General features: G+C 44.5%; 1 protein-coding gene across 7 annotated transcripts in view; it reads right to left on the bottom strand.

Moving 5' to 3' along the window:
• GTF2I (general transcription factor IIi) overlaps positions 1-16,473 on the bottom strand; it is a 151,275-nt gene that overhangs the window by 49,589 nt on the left and 85,213 nt on the right. For all 7 annotated transcript variants that reach the window (XM_077296473.1, XM_077296474.1, XM_077296469.1 and 4 more), the window contains 3 exons: positions 3,169-3,227; positions 2,953-3,024; positions 435-618 (listed from right to left, as the gene is read on the bottom strand). In XM_077296473.1, coding sequence (XP_077152588.1) covers positions 435-618; positions 2,953-3,024; positions 3,169-3,227 — 315 coding nt within the window. The remainder of the gene's footprint in view (positions 1-434; positions 619-2,952; positions 3,025-3,168; positions 3,228-16,473) is intronic.

Raw genomic sequence — 16,473 nt, 5'->3', positions numbered from 1 at the left:
ATTGAAATAGTTCAAGTGTATCTCTGCCCACCGAGCCCAGCCTGACCGTGATTTCAATGATGTATTGCTTATTGGGCTGCTTGCTGCGGTTTCAATAAAATCAATGTTTTATTTGCAGCTACTATTTCTTTAAATGCAGAACACTATATAGTTCCACCATTGATTGACAACTTTCTGTGTACAATGTGTATAGGCAGAAAGCTGTGAGTCAATGATGGAGGGTTGGTCAATACAGAGTTCATGAATATGGAGAACTCCATGGCAGGTTTACTAGTGATAATCTCCTGCTGATAAATTTTATCCAAAGTACACAAAACTACACAGTAAGTGACACATCACTGGAATCAGGATCTTTGCCCCTACATCATGGTACTCTCAGATTACATGACAAAAAAATGTGATCATTACAATTTATCAACAAAGAAATTACTCACTTCTTAACAACAAACTTGATTTTGGCACTTTCTCTCACGATCCTCTCTAGCCGAGGGATTCCAAACCATGTGGGGCTCCGAAATGGAATTCCTTCTGGCAATCCTTCCACATAAAGCAATTCTGGATTAGATTCAAACACTGGATAGGGGACTTTTACTTCTTCTGAGAGTCCCAATGCTTGTGCTGAAATCAGAGAAAAGGGGGAAAAATAAGAATCGTGGATACATTCACTGTCCTTATTAAACTACTAATATTACTACTTACAGAACACCCTCATACATTACTGGGTCAGAAACCAACGATGGCAGTAAGAAGTCACAATATAAGACATTTGTGATAATATGTTTTCAGCTCTCCAAACAACCACCAGAACCCTAAAATCTGCTTACAATGTCCATCACACATAAACTATCCAGAAGCAGATAATCCCCTGACCATCATGCAAGGCTGGAGCTCTCCAGACTTTCTGCATCCGTGGTGGAGATATCTACAAATAGTCAGAATTATGATGTGAAACACACTCTGTTCCATATTACCCTTAGGTAAAACTTATGGGCTGTTCAACTGCATCTTAAGGCCGCTGATGATGCCCATGATTGGCTACAGTAGTCAGGTCATCTGACCACTGTAGGCAATTACAAGCCTTAGAAGGAGGTGACCAAAAATGGGACACCATTGATTTCTGTCCCAATACAGACTTCTGGAGTTGCTTGATCTTGAGCAACAAGAATTAGAAACAGTGAATATTCAGTTTTTAAATTATTTTAAAGGGACTCTGTCACCCCCAAAATCGCATATGAGCTGCGGCCACCGGCATCAGGGGCTTTTCTACAGCATTCTGTAATGCTGTAAATAAGCCCCCGATGTAACCTGAAAGATGAGAAATAAAGGTTAGATTATACTCACCTGGGGGGGCGGTCCGGTCCGATGGGTGTCGCAGTCCGGGTACAGCGCCTCCTATCTTCATCAGATGTCCTCCTTCTCTAGTCTTCCTGCCATGGCTCCGGCGCAGGTGTACTGATTTGCCCTGTTGATGGCAGAGCAAAGTACTGCAGTGCACAGGTGCTGGGCCTCCCTGACCTTTCCCGGCGCCTGCACACTGCAGTACTTTGCTCTGACCTCAACAGGGCAGACAAAGTACGCCTGCGCCGGAGCCGCAGCGTGAAGAAAAGAAGAGGACGTCATCTGATGAAGATAGGAGGTGCTGGACCGGACCACGCAACACCCATCGGACCCGAACTGAACCGGGACCGCCCCTGGGTGAGTATAATATAACCTTTATTTCTCATCTTTCAGGTTACATTGGGGGCTTAACTACAGCACTACAGAATACTGTAGATAAGCCCATGATGCTGGTGGCCGCAGCTAATATACGATTTTGGGGGTGACAGATTCCCTTTAAACTATTTGCTGCATTTGAAACAAATTTTGAGAAACGTCATGGAAATTGATGCAAATTCGCTGTTCCTCTTGTTAAGAGTGCGGTTCAGGAGCATGTGCACCTTTTAATTGGACTAAATACATTTTGGATTTTATTTAAGGAGCTGGAACAGCCATAATTTTTCATTGCTGATTGTGTCTCAACAGGATGAAGTTCTGTGCAGCTGTTACGGCTGTTGGTGAGCTGGCTTTTTTTTTTTTTTTTTTTTTGGACTTGTTTTACTTAACACCGAAATAGATTTATGAATATATTCATGCCAGTTTTCTGGTAAAAATTGAACATTGTCCATCTTATTAAATTTCTTTAGTTAGTTTGCAGCATGAAAATAAGCAAGTTTACAATTGACTTTATTTTTCTACATGCTGTCATTTTCCTGCTGTGAGTGCTTTTAGTAGTGACTGCCCAGACTCTGACAGAGCGTGTGCAGTAGATACATTCCAGGAGGGGAATATCCCAGCCACTTCTCTCCAGCCCATTGATTTCTGTACATCAATTAGCTGCTCGCCATCCTCCCCCACATGACAAGCTGCCGTAATAAATTTTGCAAAATTACCAGCCTACAACATCTGTTCTCCCAGAGCATCGCTCCTAATCATGGCACTGAGTTGTGCGCTTGTTCATATGCCCTGTTGTTTCTATATGTAAATATAATGATACCAATGTAGACTCAGAACACACCCCTGATAGCTGAATGTGTTACAGCAGAACTTATGCTGAGCTTTAAAGTTCTACTACTACTACAGTTGCACGGCTAAGCAGAACTGTCACTCAAGGAGGAAAGCCCGCCCTGGCAGAAACCAAGAAGTAAGGAGACCGCAGTGATCTGAGCTCCTCAAGAGACAACTTAAAAATAACTTCCTAAAATCAAATTGCTTGAATTAAAAAAGCACTATCATTTTTACAGGTATCTGATGCATTTAATCAACAGACATGTGGAGTGTTTACTGTTAGCTTTATTATGTTACTTACTATTATTTTCATTAATGTGTTCTCTCTTCCCATATTCTGCCACCATGTCAATGACCGATTACTATTAATAGCAATAATGACAAAAAAATTAATGACCCACTGCTTACCAAATTTTGTGTTAAAGATTTCTTCAACTTGTTTCCTTAATTTAGCAATTCTAACATTCCAGTCTTCTTTTGCTAGAAAAGAGACACACAAAGTGCCCAGTGTATTCCCAATATAACAATATATGAGCATTAAATAGAGAAAACAATAGAAGCTGAGAAGAAATGTCTCTGCTTATAAAAGAACTCAATCTCAGAATTTAGTCTTATCATATTCACCTCCTGAGTTTGTTCGATTCTGAGCGGATTCTGAGGTTGTCTGTGTTAGAAGCTCCGGCCTGTTAAGGGGAACAAAAAGAATAAAAGAAAAAGAAAACTGTAATTTAACATACATTGTTCATATTCAGAATACTTGATTTGCAAAACTTAGTTTCAAGAGAAATAACTCAAAATACATTTATAGAGAATATGCTGTCAAATGAGCAAAAACTTAATCAGAAACTTTCTGCTTTGAAAATCTTTGATACAAGATTCCAAATCAAAGTCAATTCAGATAATATCATAATACCATGTTAACACTAATCTTTAGGCTTCATTTTCCATCTAATATATATTTATCTATCTTGTATTAAATACCATACAAAATGACATCCATATGCTCATACACAAACTGTATTATTTTGTTTTGTGTTCGTCTCTGAAACGCTGCAGCATAAAAGCCGCCATGGAGACAAGTTGAGCATGCGGGTCCTAGGAGGTTTCTCCTCACAAGTTCCCCAGGAGGGCATGTATAGGGAGAGACCTGTAAGTCACTTACAGTGGCCAGGGCGAATCCGACTGTCCAACAAGTCTAATGTGCAGATCGGTGTAGGTGACTCAATAATCTAAGGCCCTTCATACACTCTGTCTGCATCTACTCTCCCTCCAACCTCCAAGTGGCCGTCATATACCGACCTCCGGGCCCGGCCACTGCTTTTATTGACCAATTCTCTACCTGGCTTCTTCACTTTCTCTCTGCTGACATTCCCACCATCATCATGGGTGACTTCAACATCCCCACTGATACCCTTCAGTCAACAGTCTCCAAACTTCTGTCCCTTGTTTCATCTTTTGGACTTACTCAGTGGTCCTCCGCAGCCACCCACACAGGCGGACATACACTAGACCTTGTCTTCACCCGTCTCTTCTCTCTATCTAACTTCACCACCTCCCCTCTCCCTCTATCCAACCACCATCTGCTCACTTTCTCATCCCTGTCGTCCTCACCGGTCACCCATGTCCAGCAACATGCGCACCCCCGCAGAAACCTTGCACACCTAGACACCCACACACTCTCTGACTCTATCCTACCACTGGCATCCATATCCTCACGACACAGACAGTGCCACTGCTTTCTACAATGCCACTCTCGCATCAGCTATTGACACGGTTGTCCCTCTCGTTCATGGCAGAGTGCGACATATCAATAGACAACCCTGGCACAATAACACCACTAAAAAGCTCCGGCAAGTGTCCAGGGTTGCAGACCGGCATTGGAAGAAAATACATTCGCAAGACGACTTCACTGCATTCAAACAGGCAACATTCGCTTTTATATCTGCTCTCACCTCTGCTAAACAGGCCTACTTTACAACCAACATACCTTCCCTATCCTACAACCCCAAACAGTTATTCAAAACCTTTAACTCCCTCCTCTGCCCCCCCACTGCCCCCTCCAACCTCCCTCATCTCTGCTGAGGACTTTGCCACACACTTTAAAAATAAGATCGACCAAACAAGGCAAGTCTTCATTGTTCAACCACCACAACCCCTTTGTATACCAGACCAATGACCAAACCCCTTAACCAACATCACTGAAGGGGGGCTTAATTGTCTCCTCTCCAAATAGCACCTCACCACCTGTGCGCTCGACTCCATCCCATCCCACCTCCTCCCCAACCTCACCACCACTCTTATCCCATCCCTAATCCACCTCTTCAACCTATCACTAACTTCTGGCACCTTCCTGTTATGATCCGGTGACCTTGGAGCCGCATGAAACTTTCTCTGGAGTAGGTGGAAACTATACTGACCGCAGATCCTGAACTAACAGCGCAACTAGAAGTAACCGTGGGGTGTGCCTAACAAACCCTAGACACCTCGACACAGCCGGAGGACTAAATACCCCTATAGATGGAAATAGGAATACTACCTTGCCTCAGAGCAGAACCCCAAAGGATAGGCAGCCCCCACGAATATTGACTGTGAGTAGGAGAAGAAAAGACACACGCAGGCAGAAAACAAGATTTAACAAAAGAGGCCACTCTAGCTAAATAGGAAAGGATAGGACAGAATACTAGGCGGTCAGTATTAAAACCCTTCAAAAAATATCCACAGCAGATAATACAAAAAATTCCACAATCTAACTAAAGACGTGGAATGAATATCTGCAACCCCAGAGAATCCAACAAGACTGAGAAAATACTGACACAATCTAAGCTGGACAAGAAAACACAAAAGAATAGCACTGAATCATGAAGCACACAGCATGTGCGCAACAGAAACAAAACCAGACACTTATCTTTGCTGATTTGGCAGAAAGGCAGGAGGAACCAGGCAGAGGTCCAACACCTCCCAACAACAATTGACAACTTGCAAGGACTAATGAATCCTGCACACCTAAATACCCCAGTCAGAACTGCAATCAGCAGAAACACCTGACCAGGACTGCAACTCAGGGGCAACTGCATTACCACCTACCACCACCGGAGGGAACCCGAAAGCAGAATTCACAACACCTTCCCTTCTGTTTTCAAACATGACACAATCACACCTATCCTTAAAAAGCCAACTGCTATGTCCAGCTATCGCCCAATAGCGTTGCTCCCATTCGCTTCCAAACTCCGGGGAGGAGTCCTGAGGAAAGAATTTGCATATTCCCAGTCCATTCTGGGATAAGTGAAGAGTCTCAGCGAGGTCAAAGAACACTGGATTTTGCCCGTTGCAGCTGAAAGGAGGACATCGGTAAACCAGGGGAGAAGTCCTGAGGAGAGAATTTGCATATTCCCAGTCCATTCTGGGATAAGTGAAGAGTCTCCGCGAGCTCAAAGAACACTGGATTTTGGCTTTTGCAGCTGAAAGGAGGACATTGGTAAACCAGGGGAGGAATCCTGAGGAGGTAATTTGCATATTCCCAGTCCATTCTGGGATAAGTGAAGAGTCTCTGCGAGCTGAAAGAACACTGGATTTTGGCTGTTGCAGCTGAAAGGAGAACATCGGTAAACCAGGGGAGGAGTCCTGAGGAGAAAATTTGCATATTCCCAATCCATTCTGGGATAAGTGAAGAGTCTCCGCGTTCTCAAAGAACACTGGATTTTGGCCGTTGCAGCTGAAAGGATTTTGAGAAGTTTTTAACCGCTTTAGTATCTCTTCAACAGTAAGAACATGGAAGAGGCCAGGAGCCATTTGGTGAGCTTCATTTCTTGCTACATGTTCACAGACTTACCAGTGGAAAAGCCAAACTTCACATGCCAGAAATGCAAGCATGTGTCCCTGTTGGAGGAAAAGTTGCAAAATCTAGAAGAAAGGTTAGCTACATTGAAAACCATTAAGGAAGGTGAAGATTTCTTAGACAGAGCAAAATTATCTCTTCATGTTACAGAAAGAGAAGAAATTCAAACTGCACCTGAAGAAACAGAGAAATGGAAGCATGCGACCCAGAGAAGCAGGAGGATCGGGAGGCAGTCAACACCCATACTGCTCAGGAACCAGTACCAGGCTCTCACAAACAATGAAGAAAGACATCAAGATAAGACTTTACCCACAAAGAACAACCTTGCATGCCCTCAGAGTCCTCCTGGATGGAGAAAGAAAAATGTTGTGAAGAAGAAAGGGAGAGTTGTTGTCATGGGGGATTCCCTGAGTTGAGAGGAACAGAGGCCGCTATCTGCAGATCGGATATAGCCTCAAGAGAAATGTGCTGTCTCCCAGGTGCAAAAATTAAAGATGTGTCTGACAGGATATCAGGACTCTTCAGACTTACAGACGCCCACCCATTCCTGTTAATACATGTGGGGACAAATGACACTGCAAGAAATGACCTGGAAACCATCTGCAGTGACTTTGAAAACTTAGGTAAGAAAGTGAAAGAACTGGGAGCACAGGTGGTCTTCTCTTCCATCCTTCCAGTGGATGGCCATGGAGCAAGGAGGTGGAATAAGATTCTGCTGGAGAACAACTGGCTACGTCAATGGTGCCATCAGCAAGGATTTGGATTTCTGGATCACGGAGTGAATTACCTATACGACGGACTGCTTGCTAGAGATGGGGTGCATCTTACGAAGACTGGAAAACATGTATTTGGAAGTCGCCTTGCTACACTCATCAGGAGAGCTTTAAACTAGAACAATGTGGGAAGGGAAGCAAAAGGCCAGAAAAAGCCATACACCTGAAAACTACTATTGAGAACTCTCCTATTAGAAGTGGAAAGGAAGAATAAAGACAAAAAAATCTTAATAATAAAAATATTTGAGGATGAGAAACCAATCACAAACTAAAATGTTTCTATACAAATGCACAAAGCATGGGCAACAAACAAGGAGAATTGGAACTACTAACACAGGAGAAGAAATATGATGTTATTGGAATCACTGAAACTTGGTGGGACAATACACATGATTGGAATACAAGACTAGAAGGATACAACTTATTTGCAAGAAACAGACTTGATAAACGAGGAGGAGGTGTCGCATTGTATGTTAGAAAAGCGTATATCTGTACAGAGATTGAAGCTTCAGAGACTGGGAGTTCTGTGGAAACTGTTTGGGTAAGAATACAAGGAGAGAACAACGGAAATTACACCATTGTAGGCATATACTACAGGCCGCCTGTGCAAGCTGAAGATATGGATGAACTATTTATGCAACAAATGGCTAAGTTCTCCAAAAAATATGACATAGTGGTCATTGGAGATTTCAACTATCCAGACATTTGTTGGGAATCTCTCTCAGGTAAAACTAACAGGTCAAGCAAATTCTTATCTTCTCTTGCTGGCAACTTTATCTTCCAAAAGGTAGGGGAGAAAACAAGGGGATCTGCTACCTTGGATCTAATCCTTATAAACAGGGAGGAAATGGTTGAGGAGGTAAGAGTGGCTGGGACCCTAGGAGGTAGCGACCATGCTACTTTAGAATTTTGGATAACTAGAGGAGGAAGACCTGTGAAGACTCAGACTTCAAGGTTAGATTTCAGAAAGGCAGATTTTAAGGGACTCAGAAAGAGAATCGGAGGGATTCAATGGCTGGATATCCTTAAGGACAAAAATGTCCAGGAAGGTTGGGAAATCTTGAAAAATGAGATTCTCAAAGCACGATCGTTAACAATTCCAAAAAGAGGGAAGAATACAAAGCATTTAAGGAAACCAGGATGGATGAACACAGAACTTAAACACATGCTAATAAGGAAGAAAGAAATGTTTATCAAATGGAAAAAAGGAGGCATATCTAAGGGTACTGTCTCACAGTGGCACTTTTGTCGCTACGACGGTACGATCCGTGACGTTCCAGCGATATCCATACGATATCGCTGTGTCTGACACGCAGCAGCGATCAGGGACCCCGCTGAGAATCGTTCGTCGTAGCAGATCGTGTGGAACTTTCTTTCGTCGCTGGATCTCCCGCTGTTATCGTTGGATCGGTGTGTGTGACACCGATCCAACGATGCGTTCGCTTGTAACCAGGGTAAACATCGGGTTACTAAGCGCAGGGCTGCGCTTAGTAACCCGATGTTTACCCTGGTTACCATCGTAAAAGTAAAAAAAAGAAAACCGTACATACTCACATTCCGGTGTCCGTCAGGTCCCTTGCAGTCTGCTTCCCGCTCTGACTGACTCCCGGCCGGAAAGTAAGAGCAGAGCACAGCGGTGACGTCACCGCTGTGATCTGCTTTCACTTTACGGCGGCACTCAGTCAGAGCGGGAAGCAGACTGCAAGGGACCTGACGGACACCGGAATGTGAGTATGTACTGTGTTTTTTTTTACTTTTACGATGGTAACCAGGGTAAACATCGGGTTACTAAGCGCGGCCCTGCGCTTAGTAACCCGATGTTTACCCTGGTTACCCGGGGCCTTCGGCATCGTTGGTCGCTGGAGAGCGGTCTGTGTGACAGCTCTCCAGCGACCACACAACGACTTTCCAACGATCACGGCCAGGTCGTATCGCTGGTCGTGATCGTTGGAAAGTTGCAGAGTGTGACAGTACCCTTAAGAAGAATATAATGCTGTCTGCAGAACCTGCAGGGCACAAATCAGATTAGCTAAATGAATTAAGGCTTGCAAGAGACGTCAAAAGCAGTAAAAAATAATTTGGGGGATATGTCAAAAGTAAAACAAAAGTCAAAGATGCTATAGGATTTTTTCAGGATGAAAATGATGAAATGGTAAGAAAGAATGTTGAGAAGGCCGAACATTTAAATTCCTATTTTGCATCTGTTTTCTCTCAGAAAGGAAATGTAAGATCAACTGATCTTCACTGTCCTATTAAAGGAGTAGAAGAATCCAGGATATCTATAAACAGAAAGATACTGAGGAAACACTTAGCTAACACAAATGAATTCAAGTCTCCAGGTCTAGCTGAATTACACCCCAGAGTACTGAAGGAGATAGCAGAAGAAATGAACCACTCTCCATAATCTTTGAAAATTCTTGGAGAACTGTTGTGGATTCTGTTTGTGGGCTCCCTCTGGTGGTTACTGCTGGTACTGGGTGACTTTGGTGGGTTGCGGCCTTTGGTTTCCACCTGTCCATCAGAGGCTGGGTGGTTCCTATTTTACCTGGCCTTTCTGTCATTCCCTTGCCGGCTATCAATGTATTCAGATGTGCTCTGTTTGGTTCCTGCCTACCTGCTCCCAGATCTTTCAGGATAAGCTAAGTGCTGATTTTCAGTTGTTGGTTTTTTTGTCCAGCTTGCTTATTATGTCTCTATGCTAGCTGGTAGCTCTAGTGGACTGAGGTTCTCCCCATGTGCCATGAGTTGGCACATGGGTTCTTGTAATCTCAGGATGGTTTTTTTGATTAGGGTTTTTTGCTGACCGCTCAGACCCCTTTTGTATCGTTCTGCTTTCTAGTTTACAGCGGGCCTCAATTTGCTGAACCTATATATATCATCTCTATGTGTGTACCTTCCTCTCATTTCACCGTCAATACATGTGGGGGGCAACTATACCTTTTGGGGTTCATTCCTCTGGAGGCAAGTGAGGTCTTTATTTTCTCTGCAGTACTAGTTAGCTCTTAGGCTGGTGCGTGGCGTCTAGAACCAACGTAGGCACGCTCCCTGGCTATCTCTAGTTGCGTTTGTCAGGCGTAGGGCAGCGGTCAGCCCAGGTTCCATCACCCTAGAGCTCGTCCGATATTTTGTATTACTTTGCTTGTCCCTTGCTATCCCTAGCCATTGGGATTCATGATAGTATAGCCGGCCCACAAAGTGTTAATTGTTTGGGCTGAAGCAGGAGAAAAAGAAGTGTTTAAGGGAAAAAATTTTTTATTTTTTTTCCTTCAGAGTTTTGCTGCCTAGCCCTTAATTGCTGTCTAGCTGCTTCTTACCTCCTCTTAACCCTTGAATGGCTCTGATATTAGCTGTTTAACATGGATGTCCAGAGTTTGGCTTCCAGCCTGAGTAATCTCGCGGCAAAAGTTCAAAACATACAGGATTTTGTTGTTCACACTTCCATGTCTGAACCTAGAATTCCTATTCCAGAGTTCTTTTCTGGAGATAGATCTACCTTCCTGAATTTCAGGAACAATTGTAAATTGTTTCTTTCTTTAAAATCTCGCTCCTCTGGAGACCCTGCTCAACAGGTTAAGATTGTAATATCTTTCCTGCGGGGCGACCCTCAGAATTGGGCATTTGCATTGGCACCAGGGGATCCTGCATTGCTCAATGTGGATGCGTTTTTTCTGGCATTGGGATTGCTCTATGAGGAACCCAACCTGGAGATTCAGGCTGAAAAGGCTTTATTAGCCCTCTCTCAGGGGCATGATGAAGCGGAAATATATTGTCAAAAATTTCGGAAATGGTCGGTGCTTACTCAGTGGAATGAGTGCGCCCTGGCTGCAAACTTCAGAAATGGTCTTTCCGAGGCCATTAAGGATATTATGGTGGGGTTCCCTACGCCTACAGGTCTGAATGAGTCGATGGCTATGGCCATTCAGATTGATCGGCGTTTACGGGAGCGCAAACCCGTGCACCACTTGGCGGTGTCTTCTGAACAGGCACCTGAGACTATGCAATGTGATAGAATTCAGTCCAGAAGTGAACGGCAAAATTATAGGCGGAAAAATGGATTGTGTTTTTATTGTGGTGATTCAGCTCATGTTATATCAGCATGCTCTAAACGCACAAAAAGGGTTGATAAATCTTTTGCCATTGGTACTCTGCAGCCTAAGTTCATTTTGTCTGTGACTCTGATTTTTTCACTGTCTTCCATTTCCGTCGATGCCTATGTGGATTCAGGCGCTGCCCTGAGTCTTATGGATTGGTCATTTGCTAAACGCTGCGGTTTTAGTCTGGAGCCTCTGGAAGTTCCTATCCCTCTGAAGGGAATTGACTCTACACCATTGGCTATGAATAAGCCGCAGTATTGGACACAAGTGACCATGCGCATGACTCCCGTTCATCAGGAGGTGATTCGCTTCCTTGTACTGTATAATTTACATGATGTACTAGTGCTTGGTCTGCCATGGTTACAAACTCATAATCCTGTCCTGGACTGGAAAACAATGTCTGTGTTAAGCTGGGGATGTCAGGGGGTTCATGATGATGCACCTCCGATTTCAATCGCTTCATCTACTCCTTCTGAGATCCCTGCGTTTTTGTCTGACTATAGGGATGTTTTTGAGGAGCCTAAGCTCAATTCGCTCCCTCCTCATAGAGAGTGTGACTGTGCTATAGAATTGATTCCTGGCAGTAAGTTCCCTAAGGGTCGTTTATTTAATCTGTCACTGCCAGAGCATACTGCTATGCGGAATTATATTAAGGAGTCCTTGGAAAAGGGACATATTCGTCCATCTTCGTCCCCTCTGGGAGCAGGTTTTTTTTTCGTGGCCAAAAAAGATGGTTCCCTGAGGCCTTGTATAGATTATCGCCTTCTGAATAAGATTACAGTCAAATATCAGTATCCACTGCCATTATTGACTGATTTGTTTGCTCGCATTAAGGGGGCTAGGTGGTTCACCAAGATAGATCTTCGCGGTGCGTATAATCTGGTGCGGATAAAACAGGGTGACGAGTGGAAAACCGCATTTAATACGCCTGAGGGCCATTTTGAGTATTTGGTAATGCCTTTTGGACTCTCCAATGCTCCGTCAGTCTTTCAGTCCTTTATGCACAATATTTTCCGTGAATATCTGGATAAGTTTATGATTGTGTATTTGGATGATATTTTGGTGTTTTCTGATGACTGGGAGTCTCATGTTTTACAGGTCAGGAAGGTGTTTCAGGTTCTGTGGGCCAATTCTCTGTTTGTGAAGGGCTCAAAGTGTCTCTTCAGAGTCCAGAAGATTTCTTTTTTGGGGTACATTTTTTCTCCTTCTACTATTGAGATGGATCCCGTCAAGGTTCAGGCGATTTGTGACTGGACACAACCTACATCTGTTAAGAGCCTTCAGAAGTTCTTGGGGTTTGCTAATTTTTATCGTCGGTTCATTGCTAATTTTTCCAGTATTGTTAAACCTTTGACTGATTTGACTAAAAAGGGTGCTGATGTTGCTGATTGGTCTCCTGCGGCCGTGGAGGCCTTTCGGGAACTTAAGCGCCGGTTTTCTTCTGCTCCTGTGTTGTGTCAACCAGATGTTTCACTTCCTTTTCAGGTTGAGGTTGATGCTTCCGAGATTGGAGCGGGGGCGGTTTTGTCACAGAAAAGTTCTAATGGCTCGGTGATGAAGCCATGTGCATTCTTCTCTAGAAAATTCTCGCCCGCCGAGCGCAATTATGATGTGGGTAATCGGGAGCTTTTGGCCATGAAGTGGGCATTTGAGGAGTGGCGTCATTGGCTTGAGGGTGCTAAACATCGTGTGGTGGTCTTGACTGATCACAAGAATCTCATTTACCTTGAGTCTGCCAGGCGTTTGAATCCTAGACAGGCTCGTTGGTCGTTGTTTTTTTCTCGTTTCAATTTCGTGGTTTCATACCTGCCAGGTTCTAAGAATGTGAAGGCAGATGCTCTTTCCAGGAGTTTTGTGCCTGACTCTCCTGGAGACTCTGGGCCTACTGGTATTCTTAGGGATGGGGTAATATTGTCCGCCGTATCCCCAGACTTGCGACGTGCATTGCAGGAGTTTCAGGTGGATAAACCGGATCGTTGTCCGCCAGAAAGACTGTTTGTTCCGGATGATTGGACCAGTAGAGTCATCTCCGAGGTCCATTCTTCTGTGTTGGCTGGTCATCCTGGAATATTTGGTACTAGAGACTTGGTGGCCAGGTCTTTTTGGTGGCCTTCCTTGTCTAGGGATGTGCATACCTTTGTGCAGTCTTGTGAAGTGTGTGCTCGAGCTAAGCCTTGCTGTTCTCGGGCCAGTGGGTTGTTGTTATCCTTGCCCATCCCGAAGAGGCCTTGGACGCACATTTCCATGGATTTTATTTCTGATCTCCCGGTTTCACAGAAAATGTCCGTTATCTGGGTTGTGTGTGACCGCTTTTCTAAGATGGTTCATTTGGTGCCCTTGCCTACGTTGCCTTCCTCCTCTGAGTTGGTCCCTTTATTTTTTCAGAACGTGGTTCGTTTGCATGGGATTCCGGAGAATATCGTTTCTGACAGGGGATCCCAGTTTGTATCTAGATTTTGGCGGACGTTTTGTGCCAAGATGGGCATTGATTTGTCTTTCTCGTCTGCATTCCATCCTCAGACGAATGGCCAGACGGAGCGAACTAATCAGACCTTGGAAACTTATTTGAGGTGTTTTGTTTCTGCTGATCAAGATGACTGGGTTGCTTTTTTGCCACTGGCCGAATTTGCTCTTAATAATCGGGCTAGTTCTGCCACGTTGGTCTCTCCTTTTTTTTGTAATTCGGGGTTTCATCCTCGTTTTTCCTCTGGTCAGGTGGAGTCTTCGGATTGTCCTGGAGTGGACGTGGTGGTGGACAGGCTACATCAGATTTGGAATCAGGTGGTGGACAATTTGAAGTTATCTCAGGAGAAGACTCAGCAGTTTGCTAATCGCCGTCGCCGCGTGGGTCCCCGACTTCTTGTTGGGGATTTGGTGTGGTTGTCTTCTCGTTTTGTCCCTATGAAGGTCTCTTCTCCTAAGTTCAAGCCTCGGTTCATCGGTCCTTATAGGATCTCGGAGATTCTTAACCCTGTATCTTTTCGTTTGGATCTCCCAGCATCGTTTGCTATTCATAATGTGTTCCATCGGTCGTTGTTGCGGAGGTATGAGGTGCCCGTTGTTCCTTCGGTTGAGCCTCCTGCTCCGGTGCTGGTGGAGGGAGAATTGGAGTATGTTGTTGAGAAGATCTTGGATTCTCGTGTTTCCAGACGCAAACTCCAGTATTTGGTTAAGTGGAAGGGTTATGGTCAGGAGGATAATTCCTGGGTGGTCGCCTCCGAAGTTCATGCGACTGATTTGGTCCGCGCCTTCCATAGAGCTCACCCTGATCGCCCTGGGGGTTCTCGTGAGGGTTCGGTGACCCCTCCTCAAGGGGGGGGTACTGTTGTGAATTTACCTTTTGGCTCCCTCTAGTGGCTACTAGTGATTTGACTCTGGGTATGTCATTCATCCCTTGTATGCTCACCTGGGTCGTTAGGTCAGGGGTGTTGCTATATAAGCTCCCTGGACCTTCAGTTCAATGCCTGGCAACGTTGATATCAGAGCTAATCTGTAGTGCTCTTGTCTACTGATCCTGGTTTCCTGCGTGATTAAGCTAAGTCTGCTTTCTTGCTTTTTGCTTTTTGTTTGCATTTTTGTCCAGCTTGTATATAATCTGTATCCTGACCTTGCTGGAAGCTCTAGGGTGGCTGGTGTTCTCCCCCCGGGCCGTTAGACGGTTCGGGGGTTCTTGAATCTCCAGCGTGGATTTTTGATAGGGTTTTTGTTGACCATATAAGTTATCTTACTACATTCTGCTATTAGTAAGTGGGCCTCTCTTTGCTATACCTAGTTCATCTCTGTGTTTGTCATTTCCTCTTACCTCACCGTTATTATTTGTGGGGGGCTTGTATCCTACTTTTGGGGTCCTTTCTCTGGAGGCAAGAGAGGTCTTTGTTTTCCTCTTCTAGGGGTAGTTAGCTCTCCGGCTGGCGCGAGACATCTAGCGACCAACGTAGGCATGTTCCCCGGCTACTTCTAGTGTTGGCGTTAGGAGTAGATATATGGTCAACCCAGTTACCACTGCCCTATGAGCTGGATTTTTGTACTTCGCAGACTGGCTGATATCTCTGAGACCCTCGCCATTGGGGTCATAACAGTTTGCCAGGCCAGTATTAAATGTTAAATGCATTGCAGAAGCGGGATTATAAGAAAGAAAGTTCTGAGTTTTTTTTTCTCTCTCTCATTTTTTTTTCTTTTCCCCTTTACCTCTGAGTGGCTTGTGATTGCTGCAGACATGAATGTCCAGACCTTGATTACAAGTGTGGACCAGCTTGCTGCTCGTGTGCAGGGCATACAAGATTATGTTACCAGAAATCCTATGTTAGAACCTAAGATACCGATTCCTGAACTGTTTTCCGGAGACCGATTTAAGTTTAGAAATTTCAGGAATAATTGTAAATTGTTTTTGTCCCTGAGACCCTGTTCCTCTGGAGACTCCGCTCAGCAAGTGAAAATTGTTATTTCTTTTTTACGGGGCGACCCTCAGGATTGGGCTTTCTCGCTGGCGCCAGGAGATCCGGCATTGGCTGATATTGATGCGTTTTTTCTGGCGCTCGGTTTGCTTTATGAGGAACCCAATCTTGAGATTCAGGCAGAAAAAGCCTTGCTGGCTATGTCTCAGGGCCAGGACGAGGCTGAAGTGTATTGCCAAAAATTTCGGAAATGGTCCGTGCTGACCCAGTGGAACGAGTGTGCATTGGCTGCGAATTTTAGAAATGGCCTTTCTGAAGCCATTAAGAATGTGATGGTGGGTTTTCCCATTCCCACAGGTCTGAATGATTCCATGGCCCTGGCAATTCAAATTGACCGGCGGTTGCGGGAGCGCAAAACCGCAAATTCCCTCATGGTGTTATCTGAACAGGCACCTGATTTAATGCAATGTGATAGAATCCTGACTAGAAATGAGCGGAAAATTCATAGATGCCAGAATGGCTTGTGTTACTACTGTGGTGATTCTACACATGTTATCTCAGCATGCTCTAAGCGTCTTACTAAGGTTGTTAGTCCTGTCGCCATTGGTAATTTGCAACCTAAGTTTATTCTATCTGTAACTTTGATTTGCTCACTGTCATCGTATCCTGTCATGGCGTTTGTGGATTCAGGTGCTGCCCTGAGTCTTATGGATCTGTCATTTGCCAAGCGCTGCGGTTTTGTTCTTGAGCCATTAGAAAATCCTATCCCTCTTAGGGGTATTGATGCTACGCCATTGGCAGAAAATAAACCGCAGTTTTGGACACAGGTTACC

Source organism: Ranitomeya variabilis, chromosome 3 (genome assembly GCF_051348905.1).
Source record: "Ranitomeya variabilis isolate aRanVar5 chromosome 3, aRanVar5.hap1, whole genome shotgun sequence".
In the NCBI taxonomy this organism is placed as follows: Eukaryota; Metazoa; Chordata; class Amphibia; order Anura; family Dendrobatidae; genus Ranitomeya; species Ranitomeya variabilis.
Note: the sequence above shows the minus strand (reverse complement) of the source record. Positions and strands in the feature narration are given on the sequence as shown.